This window comes from Schistocerca gregaria, chromosome 1, assembly GCF_023897955.1.
Source record: "Schistocerca gregaria isolate iqSchGreg1 chromosome 1, iqSchGreg1.2, whole genome shotgun sequence".
In the NCBI taxonomy this organism is placed as follows: domain Eukaryota; kingdom Metazoa; phylum Arthropoda; class Insecta; order Orthoptera; family Acrididae; genus Schistocerca; species Schistocerca gregaria.
In genome coordinates, this window is record NC_064920.1 from 589,809,383 (window position 1) to 589,828,435 (window position 19,053).

General features: G+C 38.7%; 1 protein-coding gene across 1 annotated transcript in view; it reads left to right on the top strand.

The window, feature by feature from the left end:
• The first annotated feature begins 2,601 nt into the window (after positions 1–2,601).
• The window catches only part of LOC126299337 (uncharacterized), a 51,357-nt gene continuing 34,905 nt past the window's right edge, over positions 2,602–19,053 (top strand). The window contains exon 1 of the mRNA XM_049991214.1: positions 2,602–2,745. Within this exon, the coding sequence (XP_049847171.1) occupies positions 2,707–2,745 (39 nt within the window). The 5' untranslated portion in view covers positions 2,602–2,706. The remainder of the gene's footprint in view (positions 2,746–19,053) is intronic.

Below are 19,053 nucleotides of genomic sequence, written 5' to 3' on the forward strand. Positions count from 1 at the left end.
TGACATTATTTTACTTCTTTGTCACGAATGCTATTCACAAATTTTTACTAGAAAATAATTTATAAAAATTAAATATGATCATTAAATTATAAAAAGATTACTTCGTTATTTACTTAACTTGGAAGAAGACTTCTAAATGGGATGCATCATCATCATCATCACCATACCTTCCCCATCTGGAGGGTCAGGAACAGAAGAATTGGAATAGGATGAACGTAACTGTGTGTTCTTCATGTTGCTGGGCATATTTTCAGCACAACAAAATTTTTGCATGAGCTGCTGCTTGTCACACACAGCAGGCAAGTAAACATCCATTCACGGTGAAAGTAATGAACCTATTCCTATTTTCCACTTCTATGAGGTTCATCTTACTAAAAACTCTTTTTCAGGCAGCATTTATATGTGGCAGGGATAAACACGACAGTGCAAATTTCTGGCACAGCTGGGAACTCTTTCTTGCCAAATAATGTTTTTATGTTGAATACATCCCTCAAACTCTGTCCGCTTCTGTACAGTTCTTAATATTTTCGTCCATTTTTATGATAAGAAATTTCCTTCATTCATCACTGATTTATTGTAAATGCTTGTCATCACCTAGACAGGCTATTCATGGCAATAAAGGTATAAGAGAGGGAGTTTTTTCTTCCTTGTTTGAAAGAGCCGTTTTAGGTGTGAAAACTGCAAGTAATGGCAATAAATCATCATGAAAGTTTATCTCTTTTTCAATTCTGAGCCTCCTATCTGCATGAAATCCCTCCAACTCCGGTAAACGTCTTTCACAGCATCCAGTTCATTATATAATTCTGACTGTCAGGAGGAAATTTCGACCATTGTTGGGTCAATGTCAGTCAATTTATTGGTTATGGCATACTCCTGGTCCTTGTAGCAAACAACATTTTCTGGTATCCTTCTACCACTTAGTCATGTAAGTCAATAATAACAATTTTACCAATCTGCAAATACTTATTTAAATCTGTGAATTTCGTTAAAATATAGACAAAAATATTTAAAATAATTTTAAAACATTGTCATTGAGAGTTAGGTGCATTTCTTCTGCCACAACCAGCCTCATCCAGGCATTTAGAATCACAATAGAGATACAAAGTATTCCTCTGTTCTAAAACTCTCACTACAGCACCTGGGAAAGATAGCCATCTCGTCTGTGATGGATGCAACAATTTATGAATTTTGAGATCCAAGAACTTTCGAAATTCTTGCAGCTGCGTCTGTCTCTTAGCACTGGCCTTAAAATGGGTGTGAACGTTGCTAGTTAGGGCATCACAACGTCTGGGAAAACATTTACAAGCTTCACTGGCACATATGTGAAGCGAGTGCCATATGCAGTTGAGAATAATTAGTTCAGTACATTTTTCAGATAATCGAGTAGCAAAAGAGTTTCTTGACGCCATCATAGAACTACAGCCCTCAGAAGCAAATCCTATAAAACTGTTTTCAGAAAAAACGCACTCAGAAAACGTAAGCATTAGATAAGAATGAAGGTTTCTATTCCAAATTTTACTTTTAGTTTTATTTGTGTCCTTATCAAAGTATCCAACCACAACACAGTACGTTTTAACAGATCCTATATATGCTGACTTATCAGTAAGAAGATTGAATTTCGAATATCTCAGTTTTTCTGCAAGTTCGTTCTTATGGCATTCTCTTATCACGTTATTTGTGATCTGGGAACATTTAGAGCGCCGTAAACGCATAGCCTCGGTGATTTTAGAATCAGAAAATCAATTTTTAGCTACGTCCTCCAGGTGTCCTACAACACTGAAAGGAACGTAATGTTCTGTCATGAATCATACCAATTTAATTTCAGCAGTTTGAGCCTAACTATTTAACTATGCATCAGTTGTAACTGATTTCACAAATGAAGTAAAAATTGTCTGGCTTTTATATGAGACCACCTTCACTTTTTTGACAAGACTTTCACCTTCTGAATGTTTTTTAACACGTCTAAATTCAGACACAAATTAACGTTAGAGATTCTACATCTGCCCCTTTCAGAGTTCCATTCGTCAGAGCACAACCAACCTTTAATTCAGAATTAGTTTCACAGACTTTTCTATAATTTTGTTTTCGCTTGTTACGTTTAAACATACCTGCAGTAGATTCCATGGGAGTACTAGGGCCACTGTCACAGTCTTGTGTTTCCGCTGACACAATTTTGAACTACGTAATACCTTACAAATTGCTCACTGTCCTCACCTGAGCCAACAATGCATGAGCATACTGCAGGATGTAATGCAGTCACTGCGGTGAATTTCCTGGGTGGAGAGGAGAGATTCATCTCGGGCAATAGCCTACATTGACTTTTTGCAATTTGCAGCGTAATGAAATAGGAAAATCCCACGACTGGACAGACTGACATGTAGGCTGCTCAAAATCATATCTGTGAAATAAATGGTCAAAAATTAAATAAACCATAAAATTAAAATAATAAAAAAGCTGGAATATTAAAAATAGTAAGCTTTTCGAAAGATCGTACAATAAACGCACGATCCGAAGGGTGGATAGTATGTTCGTGTACCATCATCAATTATCGTGGGTATCCGAAACAGAGCGTACGGTTGGCAACGCTGATCGTTTGAGATGAAGTTGTTTGAAGGTCACAGTAGTTCTGTTGACTTTATTGCGCAAATATACATTGTTGAAAGCGAAGCGGGACAGAGTTAGGAAATTGTTGCCAATTGGCGAAGTATGGCTATGAGGAGAGTCAAGACAAGAGGAGGTCGCCGAGTAAGTTACTGATATAACTTTGAAATTAAGTCAGAGGAATAATAAAAAAAAAAAACAGTTAAATATTTAACTGCGAATGTTGCGCCTTTTGAAATTGTTACACACATTTTCTTACATGTCTGTGAATTTGTTTTACGAAGTTTTAGTGGTGGTGTCATTTTCCTACAACTGTAGATAGTTTTGTTGGTTTATTTCTCTGATGCGGACCAAGGATGAACTGTTGCATTATTTTTTCAATTATTATTGAAAATATAGCAGACGACAGTAATCGTACCGAAGTTATTTTTATTTCGTATTGTAACTCAGTGCGCGAAGCATTTTACGAAAACAAGGTAACTGGAACAAACATGGCATCAAAACTATCTATGAACTGCTATTCAGTTTCAAAATACATCCAGCAATCCCATCAGTACTTCTTATATCAATAAAAGGAAATTTTAATCAGCATTCATAATTGCTAGCAGTATTAGTGCTGATTAAGTTCAAGCTAGCTGCCGTAGTAAAAGTTTACTGTAGTACACTTTCAGATTTCATGAATGGAATTTTCGAAAGCTTTTTGTTGCAGACTCGTTAAACACCGGCACCATACTAATTGTCAATTTTACATGTACATTGGTTGCGATGTTATCAGCAAACAAAAAGCAACCTACCAGGATTCTTTAACAAACGATTGTTGAATTTGGATTACGTAGTGCTTGTGTTTGTAGTGTAAAATAGAAGTACAGCAAGGCATGAAAGATTTAATGATGTAAATGTTAGATATAGTTGTCTACATGCGTTTGAGATTTGTGAGCTATTACTTTACTGCCCACTCTACTCATTTCACTCTTGTGGAATTGTTAATTTTCTAAATGAAGCCTTGTTGTTTCTCATTAAGTAAATAATTTGCCCCATAAAATTGTAGATAAATAGAACCAACGTTATGTATTTTAATGTATTAGTTAACGACAGTCGTATTATATGTCTGAAAACGTAAGTGAGGCAATGTGAGAAGTGCTTGAAATCTCAGTTAATTTTGCTGCTATGGTCATGTTACCTTAATTCCAGTGTTCCTTATTGTTGCCTAGGAATCACGGTTTCGTTAAGCACTTAAAAGGAATTCCTCTGCAGTGTTGTAGCTCCTGATGACATTTTCGTGGGCATAATAACAGAAAAAGATCGAACACACTGATCACTCCCTGTTCGCATCTGCCTGATTGGTCTTTTCCAGTTTTATGCAGTTAGATAGGGCATTACTCGTGTTACTTTAAGAATTGTTTTTATTGTCCAGGAACAGTTTATTATTGCAGTGACAAATGACCTTATTGTGCTGTCCATTTTACTGGCTCTCCAAGACTTCGTGACTTCACCCGTATTAACATGTTCAGATCAGATTAATAATTGTACCAAAGGTCATGAATATGACGACTTCAAAATGATATGTAACACGTCAGTTTAACAAAAGTTTTCTTTACATGCCTTAATTCAAGTTAGTTAGTTTTTGTGTTTGTACGATTACTGATTTGTATCTAAAAATGCATCTATTGAATAACGAGCTGTCATTCAGAAATTATTTTAATTTGCTTTTACATGTTGGTTGGCTCTCTGTCAGACTTTTGATGCTATTTGGTAAGAGATAAACGATTTTTGTGGCTGCATAATTCACCCCTTTCTGTGTCAAAGTTAGATTCAATTGAAGGCCGTGAAGATTCAATCTTTCTCCTAGTGTTGAACCTGTGCACATTGCTGCTGCTTTACTATTATTCAGCTTACATGCTTTATGCAATGATTACTTTATTTCCTTATTGATTAATTACCCTAAAATGTTATAACTCCAGTGGATCTCTTGTCACTACACATACACAAAAATTTGGAGTATTCTGCTACAGCTACAGACTTCCGTTACTCTATAATTATCAATGGTGTTGTGCCATTAACTATACAGAACTGTATATACTGTGCCTTGCCATGCCAGTGTCCCGTTTTGCAACCAACAGCATGTACCTCTGTACCTGATGATAACGTTGGCATTATACACTTGTAAAATTACTGTCAGTACTGTAGTTCTAGTTAATCAAAGAAATGTACCTCATTTCTGGCATTTCAAGTATGGGTCACAAATACTTTGGTGGATCCTAAGGTAACCACTTTCGGAATTTAGTCATATTTGGTACGTGGGTATTTATTTATTTGTCCATGAGACTTTGTTGGTATATAGAATGTACATAAGGTGTGGGACTTCATTTAACACAACATTGTTTCTGTCATTTTAACATCAGTACTCTCTTGTGATGACACTAGTTATTGTTGGTAAATTATTTGTATTTGTTCAGTGGTTACAATGTTACTATGGTTTCAGTGGATGAAACTGGTGCATTATTATTCATATTGGCACAATATTATTTATAAAAATACTCTTTCATACCGTAGAAGCAATGATCAATTAGATATGGTAAGAGCACCTGTAGTCGACACATTAAGAGAATTTTTTCCTACTTTTTAATATTACAGCAATGCTATTAAATAGTTATGGGTTCTAAAATTATTTTCTGGAACTTCAGAGTCTCAGCTTTCACCAAAAATATCATGTCTTGTAAAAATGAAATTGTAAAATGACTGTGTTCCTAAAGTTGACAATTTTGGCACCTGTAGTTGACATAACTCCCATATCCCCAAAATTAGACAAGGATGGACAGAAAACTGCAATGCTAGTCACACCAAATATTTTTTTATTATTTAAGTTTAACTGCAAACATTTGCAGTAGGTGTAAATCTTATGAAATACATGTAAAAATAGTCCTCAAAAATTAACATTCCTTACCAAATTATTGATTATCTTTCAACAGACGAGTAAAAGTAACTGAAAATGCAAAATGGAGCTTACTGCTTAAAATTGATGTTTACAAAAGAATGTCAGAAACCAATGTATGACCTACTTTTCTTTTACATTAAGCAACTTTTTGAAAACATATTGGATCCTTTCCCCCATCACTAATAGTAGATGCACCTCTACAAAATCAATTGATGGTGTGAGATAAAGGAAATATCAGTTTCATTTGCTAAAAACTCAGTCTTACTTATATCAATACTTTTCAGCCCTATAACTTTTATCAGATATATTGACACCTCTGGAGCAACGCAAAGGTAACTGAAGATTGACGACATAATTTTTTTTTTTTTTCCTCCAACAAATTTTGCAATGATAAAATCCCCTTCTTTCACATTCTTTTCACTGGTAGTTTCTAATGACATTTCGTCAGAATCTTGTTCATACAATTCTGAGTCACTGTTCATTAATGGAACTTCACTCTCATCAGAAGTGTCTGAATCGGACACCACCACTTTATTTTTCCCTTTCTTGGCTAGTCTTTCTTCCCTCTTCTTTTGTTGAATAATTTTCTTGTCCTCTCTATCCTTCTTCCTTTCTTGTTTCTCCATTTCTAGTTTCATTTCCTCCTTTTTACGGAAGTACTCTATCATTTGAGGAGATGTGACAACAGCTGGAATTTTTTTCTCTCTTTCTCTTTACTTTAGTTGAAGCAGTATGACTAGACCAAAACAAAAGCTCTTTTAAAGGGCGATGGTACAAATCCTACACTATATGATAGTTTTGGCTCATTTTTGTGACTGTGTTGTATTTCCCACTTCTGGAAGTTGAGGTTGTTCTGCTGATGAAAACTGAGGCAAGCTCGGCAAGGCATCCTGTGGTGCAGATGTTGGTGCTGGTGATGTTGCTTGCTGAGACAAGTCATGTATAGCTTATTGACTTACTTTCTTCCAAGGGTTGTAAAGGTACAAATCTTCTGCACAACCTGCCCAGTCTCCCTTATTTTCCACAAAAGTTCGTAGTCTCTCTGGTCCAATTTGATCTTCGAGCCAAGCTACGTGCTTTTTCAACTGGGACTTTGGGATTGCTGTTGTTGTTGTTGTTGCCACTTGTGGCTCATTTACATCTAATTCTGGAACTACAACAGCTTCTGCATTACAGGGAAATTATCCATATTTATGGAACCCATTCTGAAGGATCTCGGGCAATATACCATCTAGAACTAACTGAGCATGTGTGCGAAGTTTTGTTTATTTAAGTGTCCATGCTCCATGTGCGATTCTTGCACTTTTTGCTTCCAAGACATTTTTAGAGTACAGAACACTGCAACATCCATAGGTTGGAAAATGTGTGTTGCATTTGGATGTAAGGCCATTATTTCAATGCCCTTCTCTGCACAAAACTGACTCCGGGGCAGTGACGTGTGATGTATGACCATCCAACAATTGGGAACTGATATCCTTTCTTTACCAACCATGGGTAGAAAATGTTGGCAGTATACTCATAGAAGTTTTCGTGGTTCATCCACCCACTTTCTGAACGCCCATTGGCCCATTCCTTTGGTACTGCTGTGGCTAAAGTCGCTGGTATTCTGGTGTACCTGAAAGAAAATGTTCAGAATGTAAACTAGGCTTGCTAGAGAATACAAATACAAAAATTTCTAAACAGGTGAAACTATTTACCTAAATACAATCATTGGTGGAACAAGTTCCCCAACAGCATTTCCCATAATGAGTCTTGTGATGTTCTCCATTTCATCATTTTCAGTTCCTTGATACACTGTCTTCGATCCTCATTCACCAGAACCTTTCCACCCTTTGGATTGAGGAAGAAGGAAGTTTCGTCCCCATTAAAAACTCTACTTGGGTCCTCAAACACTGAAATTAGCCCCCTCTCCCCAAAATAACTATGAACCTCCTCTTAAACCAAAATTTTATATTATCTTGAGTGACATTTCTTTGGTTTGTAGTTAAATTTTGCAAAATTCTTGAGCTTAAATTGTGATGTTGTTGCATAAAGCCATTGTACCATTTCTTACTGGGAAAAGACTCAATTTAAGCTTTAATTTTTCAGCCAATATTCTAGCAGAATACAATAATGTATATTTCGAAACTGGAAACCCTCTTTTCTCCGTATTTATTACCCATTCAGCTAGCAAATTTTCCTGATCTGCTGAAAATGCTGTAGAATCTCCCATTTCCATTTGTAATAGAATAGCTCATTCCGTGGTTCACTGCATCAATGGCCACTATCAAAGACTCTTGCGAGTATTGCTGATACTTCTTTGGACCCTTGTTTCAGGAAAAAACAGTTAAAAATAACAATTATTTAGAATACTGATGATGTTAGAAAATAAAAGATTTAAAATTATCGGGTAACACTCCCAAATTAGACACTTGAATACGTAAAGCTGACACCCTATGTCAATTGTGGGTTGTAAGTGACATAGCTTAATAAAACTAATATCATTATGAACAGCATTGAAGATACTTTCAGATACATTCTACAACTCAGGTTGTAATAGGAAACCTTATGTTGACACCCCTGTCATATTTAAGATTATGCTAATAGTTGCAATAGTTGACATACATGTGAAAGCTTAAAGTAATAATATTATCCCACACTTAACAAAACAAAGGCAATAATAAAGTCTTTTCAGTAACCCAAAAGAATTAAAATTAATCTAACATATACAGAAAAAAGTTGCGACACACTGAATGAAACTTACCTGCTTGCAATTTCCTTAAGGTTTGCTTCTTGCTTCTGTCTGTAGTGCAGGTTATAACAAATGTGGCTTTTCCCTCCGAAAACCATGATGCTTTCTCCGTAACTTTGTAGATACCATGGTTAAACAATGTATGTTAAAGGCACAGCCTTCTATATTACTTCATTTCCTTATTTCAAACATTTTAAAACTGTATGTCAACTTTAGGGTGACATGTCAACCATATGTGCTCTTATCTTATGCCTTTACTGCAGCTTTGAACCCAGCTGTGTTATTTATCGATTGTATGTTACTTGGTAGTTTTCTGAATATCCATTTTGACAGAGCTTACTTTTTATATGGTGCATGTGGAGATGCATCTTTTGCCTTGTGTTTTGAGTGTGTACATCTTCATTTTTGAGGAAGAGTGCAGGATTTTCAGTCACATATTGCTGTATAAATATTATGGTTTCATAGATATAACTGTATGAAAGTGGGAGGATTTGTAGTTTTCTGAAGAGTGGCTTGCAAGATTTTCTGACCTTCTACGATACATTTTTGGATTCTAAATAGTTTGGTGGTGTTTGGAGAAGCTCTCCAGAAAATGACTCCATACTTCAGAATTGGTTAGACACATGCATAGTACCCACTTTCTAGACAAACTTTGTTACAGCAGCTTTCAAGGGCCCTCATCACATAGCAGGATGTGTTCAATTTTTTGCTGATATTATCAGTATGAGTTCTCCACCTGTCATTTGCCTGGATCCTGAACCCAAGAAACTGTCAGGTCAACCCTATTTGCATCTTTGTTTGACAGCTGGATATTTATATTTTTTTGAATATGTTTCCCTGGCATTATGGAAGTTGAGTGCTACAGTTTTTCCTTCATTTATGTTTAACTTATTGTATGTGAACCATTCTGCTATACTATTGGTTCATTGCACAGGTCCCCACTTGACCATTTCCAAAATCACCTTCGCATCACATACAAAGCTGCAAATGTGCCATGTTTGCTAGGTTTTTTAAAAGTTCTGGCAGACATTTGGTCATTTGCTTTAATATACATAGGCACCTTATCATGCTGAATCACACAGTGGCAGAATTTAGGGATGCAGCCACACCTAAATATAGATAAAAGCCTCTAAATTGTAAAGTGGCTAAAAAATTTGTCACGCTATTCTGAGAGCCAAGGTTTGACCGACCACTGCTACTTTGCATATGAACCAATCACATCAAAACTTCAGAGGGTTATTCCTACCGATGATGCCTATATATGAATCAAATTTAATTAACACTGGATGCCTAGACGAAAAGATACACATCTGCAAAGTTGGCCAAAATTTTCTACCTGCAAATTTTAGGTTATTTGGGGGGTGGGGGGGGGGGGGGGGAGCAATATCTCAACTGTGTCTTGTTCAATTCTTTTTTTCTTACCAAGCTGGAAAGAGCTGCTTTAAGCTTTCAAAACTGTTGTTGTTGTTGTGGTCTTCAGTCCTGAGACTGGTTTGATGCAACTCTCCGTGCTACTCTATCCTGTGCAAGCTTCTTCATCTCCCGCCGGCCGCGGTGGTCTCGCGGTTCTAGGCGTGCAGTCCGGAACCGTGCGACTGCTACGGTCGCAGGTTTGAATCCTGCCTCGGGCATGGATGTGTGTGATGTCCCTAGGTTAGTTAGGTTTAAGTAGTTCTAAGTTCTAGGGGACTGATGACCATAGCAGTTGAGTCCCATAGTGCTCAGAGCCATTTTTTTTTTCTTCATCTCCCAGTACCTACTGCAACCTACATCCTTCTGAATCTGCTTATTGCATTCATCTCTTGGTCTACCTCTACGATTTTTGCCCTCCACGCTGCCCTTCAATACTAAATTGGTGATCCCTTGATGCCTCAGAACATGTCCTACCAACCGATCCCTTCTTCTAGTCAAGTTGTGCCACAAATTTCTCTTCTCCCCAATCCTATTCAATACTTCCTCATTAGTTATGTGATCTACCCATCTAATCTTCAGCATTCTTCTGTAGCACCACATTTCGAAAGCCTCTATTCTCTTCCTGTCCAAACTATTTATCGTCCATGTTTCACTTCCATACATGGCTACACTCCATACAAATACTTTCAGAAATGACCTCCTGACACTTAAATCAATACTCGATGTTAACAAATTTCTCTTCTTCAGAAACACTTTCCTTGCCATTGCCAGTCTACATTTTATATCCTCTCTACTTCAACCATCATCAGTTATTTTGCTCCCCAAATAGTAAAACTCCTTTACTACATTAAGTGTCTCATTTCCTAATCTAATTCCCTCAGCATCACCCGACTTAATTCGACTACATTCCATTATCCTCGTTTTGGTTTTGTTGATGTTCATCTTATATCCTCCTTTCAAGAGACGGTCCATTCCATTCAACTGCTCTTCCAAGTCCTCTGCTGTCTCTGACAGAATTACAATATCATCAGCGAACCTCAAAGTTTTTATTTCTTCTCCATGGATTTTAATACCTACTCCGAATTTTTCTTTTGTTTCCTTTACGTCTTGCTCAATATACAGATTGAATAACATCGGGGAGAGGCTACAACCCTGTCTCACTCCTTTCCCAACCACTGCTTCCCTTTCATGTCCCTTGACCCTTATATCTGCCATCTGGTTTCTGTACAAATTGTAAATAGCCTTTCGCTCACTTTTTTTTACCCCTGCCACCTTTAGAATTTGAAAGAGAGTATTCCAGTCAACATTGTCAAAAGCTTTCTCTAAGTCTACAAATACTAGGAACGTAGGTTTGCCTTTCCTTAATCTTTCTTCTAAGATAAGTCGTAAGGTCAGTATTGCCTCACGTGTTCCAGTGTCTCTACAGAATCCAAACTGATCTTCCCCGACGTCAGCTTCTACTAGTTTTTCCATTCGTCTGTAAAGAATTCATGTTAGTATTTTGCAGCTGTGATTTATTAAACTGATAGTTCGGTAATTTTCACATCTGTCAGCACCTGCTTTCTTCGGGATTGGAATTACTATATTGTACTTGAAGTCTGAGGGTATTTCGCCTGTTTCATACATCTTGCTCACCAGATGGTAGAGTTTTGTCAGGACTGGCTCTCCCAAGGCTTTCAGTAGTTCCAATGGAATGTTGTCTACTCCGGGGTCCTTGTTTCGACTCAGGTCTTTCAGAGCTCTGTCAAACTCTTCACACAATATCATATCTCCCATTTCATCTTCATCTACATCCTCTTCCATTATCAATAATATTGTCCTCAAGTATATCGCCCTTATATAGACCCTCTATATACTCCTTCCACCTTTCTGCTTTCCCTTCTTTGCTTAGAACTGGATTTCCATCTGAGCTCTTGATGTTCATCATACAAGTGGTTCTCTTATCTCCAAAGGTCTCTTTAATTTTTCTGTAGGCAGTATCTATCTTACCCCTAGTGAGATAAGCCTCTACATCCTTACATTTGTCCTCTAGCCATCCCTGCTTAGCCATCTTGCACTTCCTGTTGAGACGTCTGTATTCCTTTTTGCTTGCTTCATTTACTGCATTTTTATATTTCCTCCTTTCATCAATTAAATTCAATATTTCTTCTGTCACCCAAGGATTTCTACTAGCCCTCATCTTTTTACCTACTTCATCCTCTGCTGCCTTCACTACTACATCCCTCAACGCTACCCATTCTTCTTCTACTGTATTTCTTTCCCCCATTCCTGTCAATTGCTCCCTTATGCTCTCCCTGAAACTCTGTACAACCTCTGGTTCTTTCAGTTTATCCAGGTCCCATCTCCTTAAATTCCCATCTTTCTGCAGTTTCTTCAGTTTTAATCTACAGGTCATAACCAATAGATTGTGGTCAGAGTCCACATCTGTCCCTGGAAATGTCTTACAATTTAAAACCTGGTTCCTAAATCTCTGTCTTACCATTATATAATCTATCTGATACCTTTTAGTATCTCCAGGGTTCTTCCATGTATACAACCTTCTTTCATGATTCTTGAACCAAGTGTTAGCTATGATTAAGTTGTGCTCTGTACAAAATTCTACCAGGCGGCTTCCTCTTTCATTTCTTTGCCCCAGTCCATATTCACCTACTACGTTTCCTTCTCTCCCTTTTCCTACTACCGAATTCCAGTCACCCATGACTATTAAATTTTCGTCTCCCTTCACTATCTGAATAATTTCTTGTATTTCATCATACATTTCTTCAATTTCTTTGTCGTCTGCAGAGCTAGTTGGCATATAAACTTGTACTACTGTAGTAGGCGTGGGCTTCGTATCTATCTTGGCCACAAGAATGCGTTCACTATGCTGTTTGTAGTAGCTTACCCGCATTCCTATTTTTCTGTTCATTATTAAACCTACTCCTGCATTACCCCTATTTGATTTTGTGTTTATAACCCTGTAGTCACCTGACCAAAAGTCTTGTTCCTCCTGCCACCAAACTTCACTAATTCCCACTATATCTAACTTTAACCTATCCATTTCCCCTTTTAAATTTTCTAACCTACCTGCCTGATTAAGGGATCTGACATTCCACGCTCCGATCCGTAGAACGCCAGTTTTCTTTCTCCTGATAACGACATCCTCTTGAGTAGTACCCGCCTGGAGATCCGAATGGGGGACTATTTTACCTCCAGAATATTTTACCCAAGAGGATGCCATCATCATTTAATCATACAGTAAAGCTGCATGGCCTCGGGAAAAATTACGGCCCTAGTTTCCACTTGCTTTCAGCCGTTCGCAGTACCACAACAGCAAGGACGTTTTGGTTATTATTACAAGGCCAGATCAGTCAATCATCCAGACTGTTGCCCTTGCAACTACTGAAAAGGCTGCTGCCCCTCTTCAGGAACCACATGTTTGTCTGGCCTCTCAACAGATACCCCTCTGTTGTGGTTGTACCTACGGTACAGCTATCTGTATCGCTGAGGCACGCAAGCCCTCCCACCAACGGCAAGGTCCGTGGTTCATGGGGGGTTTCAAAGCTATACTGTTTAATTTCTGGATCTTGCATTATGATGAGTAAGAATACGTTTCAAAAGTTATTATTTTAGCACTTCGAGAAGACTGAAAAGTGAAATTTTTGCTCTTTAAATACCATAATTAATTTTTTTTATTCCAGTATGTAAATCAGTTCCAAACATTTATGTAACACATGCCCTAAAAACAAGTACAATAAACAACACAGTAAATTTTCAAAACAAAAGTTCTGCAGAGTCAGTTCCATTTTTGGTTAAACAGTTCTAAAATTTTGTCTTGGACAGATCAAATTGAAATTTTTGAAATTCTTATATTGAACGGCTGAACCACCACAAAAGTAATAAATGTTCTTAATGTCTTTAAGTACGCTAATAACTTTATTTAAAGGCATGGACAGCAATGGTTTTATGACGGAGACAGTTGCTGGTCATACAACTTCTAATACTTTGACATTCTATGCCACAAAATCTGTATCAAAGATATTGTGCTATCACATTACATGGACGTCAAGTTCTAACGGAAGACATTATTTTGCAGAAGTGTCACTACATGTTAATGTTGAAGCAACAGTCCTCGTACGCCAAATGCTATTTGCCTCTGCAAAAGCTGAAATGCCTACACTGGGCTGAAAAGTAATTTCTTGCTTGTTTCCTAGAGCTACTATTCTGCAGTTCGATACATGAAATTGTAATTTCTTTCTGTTGCTATAATTTGTCATTTCAGCATTTCTGTATTGTCCAAGGGAGTTTTACAGAACACAATAAAATCGTTTCTTTTCTGAGCACATAGACCTGATTAAAAGATTGTGACTGGATACATATTTTTAAATTGTATGGAAATATTAGGAGCAACAACCAAGGCAAATCTAAATAAGCTATTGCTGCTTCAGAAGACTCATCTGTGGAGCAAAATATAAGGAATAATGCCGTGGCTTGTTCCCAAGAACTGATGTACTAACCGTAGTAAACATGTACATTCTAAAGGCCGTTTTATTTGTTAAAAGACTGCAGCCCAACATTTGTTCCAATTTGTATCAGTACAATACCAGAAATAAAGAAAAAAGTTACATTAGCAGCGACAGATGAGCACTTTATGAAAAGGGTCCACAGTATGTGGGTTTAAAGTTAGCCAATGCACTGTCCAGTAAAGTTAATACACTACCCACAACAAAGCTTAGATTTCAGCTAAAGAAATTCCTGTTACAAATCCATTTTACACATTAAAACCATACTTATTTGCAGAATAAGAAGTGCTGTGAAAAAATAAAAATGTAAATAGTGTTAAGCAGTCCGCCTGCTTAGCTGAGTGGTAACGCCTGTGGCTCCCTTGCAGTGGGCCCATATTCAATTCCCAGCCAGGATGGAGATTTTCTCCATTCATGGACTGGGTGTTGTGTTGTTCTTGTCATTTCATCCTCGTCACCGCATGCAAGTCACCCAATGTGACGTCAACTGCAGTAAGACTTGCACTCAGTCGCCGAACTTTCTAGATGGGGCCTCCTGGCCAACAAAACCATACGCTCATTCACAGTGTTAAGCAAACCATTTTATTTGTAATTTGATCATTTTGTTAATCAGTGACATCTTCAGAAGAATGTATTATTGTGCTATGTATGGAGAATTGTAACCTGCTTTGATACATATGCAATGAGTCATTCACTGTTGAATAAAGTATTATTATTTTTTTATTTAAATTGTTTAGACTCATAGAGGATCACACAAAGCAAACTACGATCTGTGGTTGCTATTTTTCTTGTCCTTCCAGAATTGTTTCATCCTCTTGCTATGTTTAGCTTGATGTTCTTCCATCAATTTTCCCGTAGATCTTCTGGGTTTTTCTCCTGACGGAACTTCCCATTAGTGGATCTTCTGCCGGAAGATTTTTTGATCTGTGATGTCTGTGGATGTGATGTTGGCATTTTTGAGATCAGTTTGAATTTGATCCAGACTGTTGTCAATTTTATTTTCTCGGAGTACATTAGAATTTACTTTGTTAATCTGCTGTCATCGAGTCTCATAATGTGTCCATAGGATTTCAGTCGTCGTTTGTGGAAGTCTGTTTCAATGTTGGAGTATTTTTTTACTGCTGTTTTTGAATGTAGCTGATATCCTTTGTCAGTGACCTTTGGACACAGGATTTTGTGAATGATTTTCCTTTCAACTTTTTTTATTTTGTCAAGATCCCCTTTGTAATTGAGGTTTAGGGTCATTTATATAGACACACACACACACACACACACACAAAATCAAAAAATGTTTTGCATCGCCCCAGTTCCCAGAACTCCAGATATTGTATCACAGACACAGTCCCTTTGACTGTTCAGAGATGTCACTAAACCTGCCCAAAAATGTAACCTATTAGACGGAGGTGGTCTGACAACTGATCAGTTCTAGTCATTCCACTAGGAAAGATGTACACGTCTCATGTTGTCTGTAGTTCAACCATACGTAGACGGTCAATATTGCAGTTCGATCACATCACATTGGTACTTGTGTGCCAGAAAGGGCTCTCAACAAGGGAAGTGCCCAGGTGGCTCAGAGTGAACGAAAGCAATGTTGTTCGGACTTGGAGGAGATACAGGAACTGTTGATAACATGGCTTGCTCAGGCCGCCCAAGGACAACTACTGCAGTGGATGACGACTACCTAGGGATTATGGCTCGGAGGATCCCTGACAGCAATGCCACCATGTTGAATAATGCTTTTCGTGCACCCACAGGATGTCGTGTTATGACTCAGACTGTGTACAATAGGCTGCATGATGTGCAACTTCACTCCTGATGTCCTTGGCGAGGTGCGTCTCTGCATCCAGACAATCATCGGAGACATGTTTGTAGGCAAACTGGTTAGGCTGAATGCCTTAGACACACTGTCCAGTGAGTGCAGCAAGGAGGAGGTTCCCTGCTGCTTTGAGGCGGCATTATGTGGGGCCAACGTATGCCACTGGTGATCATGGAAGGTGCCGTAACAGCTGTACGATATGTGAATGCCATCCTCCGATCTATAGTGCAACCATATTGGCGAGGCATCCGTGTTCATGAATGACAATTCGTGTCCCCATCGTGCACATCTTGTGAAGGACTTCCTTCAAGATAAGAACATCGCTCGACTAGAGTGGCCAGCATGTTCTTCCAACATGAAACCATCGAACATGCCTAGGATAGATTGAAAAGAACTGTTTGTGGACGACATGACCCACCAACCTCTCTTGATTGATCAATGCCGAAATGACATTGAGGAATGGGACAATACGGACCAACAGTGCCTTGATGAACTTGTGGATAGTATGCCATGAAGAGTACAGGCATGCATCAGTGCAAGGGGACGTGCTGCTGGGTATTAGAGGTATGGTGTGTACAGCTATCTGGACCACCTCCTTTGAAGGTCTCACTGCATGGTGGTACAACATGCAATGTGTGGTTTTCATAAGCAATAAAAATGGCAGAAATGATGTTTATATTAATCTGTATTCCAATTTTCTGTACAGGTTCTGGAACTCGCAGAACCGAGGTGATGCAAAACATTTTTCATGTGTGTATATACAGGGTGTTTCAAAAATGACTGGTATATTTGAAACGGCAATAAAAACTAAACGAGCAGTGATAGAAATACACCGTTTGTTGCAATATGCTTGGGACAACAGTACATTTTCAGGCGGACAAACTTTCGAAATTACAGTAGTTACAATTTTCAACAACAGATGGCACTGCAAGTGATGTGAAAGATATAGAAGACAACGCAGTCTGTGGGTGCGCCATTCTGTACGTCGTCTTTCTGCTGTAAGCGTGTGCTGTTCACAACGTGCAAGTGTGCTGTGGACAAGATGGTTTATTCCTTAGAACAGAGGATTTTTCTGGTGTTGGAATTCCACCGCCTGGAACACAGTGTTGTTACAACAAGACGAAGTTTTCAACGGAGGTTTAATGTAACCAAAGGACCGAAAAGCGATACAATAAAGGATCTGTTTGAAAAATTTCAACGGACTGGGAACGTGACGGATGAACGTGCTGGAAAGGTAGGGCGACCGCGTACGGCAATCACAGAGGGCAACGCGCAGCTAGTGCAGCAGGTGATCCAACAGCGGCCTCAGGTTTCCGTTCGCCGTGTTGGAGCTGCGGTCCAAATGACGCCAACGTCCACGTATCGTCTCATGCGCCAGAGTTTACATCTCTATCCATACAAAATTCAAACACGGCAACCTCTCAGCGCCGCTACCATTGCTGCACGAGAGACATTCGCTAACGATATAGTGCACAGGATTGATGATGGCGATCTGCATGTGGGCAGCATTTGGTTTACTGACGAAGCTTATTTTTACCTGGACGGCTTCGTCAATAAACAGAACTGGCGCATATGGGGAACCGAAAAGCCCCATGTTGCAGTCCCATCGTCCCTGCATCCTCAAAAAGTGCTGGTCTGACCCGCCATTTCTTCCAAAGGAATCATAGGCTCATTTTTCAGATCCGAAACGATTACTGCATCACGCTATCTGGACATTCTTCGTGAATTTGTGGCGGTACAAACTGCCTTAGACGACACTGCAAACACCTCGTGGTTTATGCAAGATGGTGCCCGGCCACATCGCACAGCCGACGTCTTTAATTTCCTGAATGAATATTTCGATGATCATGTGATTGCTTTGGGCTATCAGAAACATACAGGAGGCGGCGTGGATTGGCCTCCCTATTCGTCAGACATGAACCCCTGTGACTTCTTTCTGTGGGGACACTTGAAAGACCAGGTGTACCGCCAGAATCCAGAAACAATTGAACAGCTGAAGCAGTACATCTCATCTGCATGTGAAGCCATTCTGCCAGGCACGTTGTCAAAGGTTTCGGGTAATTTCATTCAGAGACTACGCCATATTATTGCTACGCATGGTGGATATGTGGAAAATATCGTACTATAGAGTTTCCCAGACTGCAGCGCCATCTGTTGTTGACAATTGTAACTACTGTAATTTCGAAAGTTTGTCTGCCTGAAAATGTACTGTTGTCCCAAGCATATTGCAACAAACGGTGTATTTCTATCGCTGTTCGTTTAGTTTGTATTGCCGTTTCAAATATACCGGTCATTTTTGAAACACCCTGTATATTCATGCCCCTTTTGCTGCAGGTGTTCACAATTTTCCCGTATGCTTTTCGCATTTTGACTTCTCATGCTTTTTGGGCTAATCTGTCTGTTCCAGTGGTTTGATGATTTCACCCATGTATTTAAAGTGATTGACTCTGTTTATTCTGCTGTATTGTGTGAACAAATTTTCTGTTTTGCCATGTTTTGTGGTCATAAATTCAGTTTTTATGGAAGAGATTTGAAGCCCAACTTTTTCAGCACATTCTTTGAGTACTTCGATCTGACAAATTGATGTTTGTTCATCCTCCGAGAAGATTGTGTGATCGTCAGTGAAGGCTAAACATGTGACATTGATGTTATCCTGTGTCCCATGCTTTGATGATATCATCGAGAACAATGTTGAAGTGTAGTTGGGGGAGAGTCCATCACCCTGTCGGATACTGGTTTTGATGAGGAAAGGTTGGGAGATTTCTCCGCTGAACTTGACTTCGGAAGTTGTGTCGTTAGGGTTTGTTGGATCAGTTGTCGTGTTTTTGGGTCAAGATTGCTTTCTTATAGTATATTAAAGAGGAATTGTCAATTGATGGAGTCGTAGGCTTTCTTGAAGTCGACGAATGTGCAAATTGTTGGGAGATTTCGTGTGGCTTGAATTTTTAATGTGGATTTCAGGTTGACAATTTGTTCAGTGCATGATCTGTGTTCTCTAAATCCTCACATTGTTGAAGGCAGGCGGAGAGTATTTTGTAAGGGAGGAGAGGAGAGG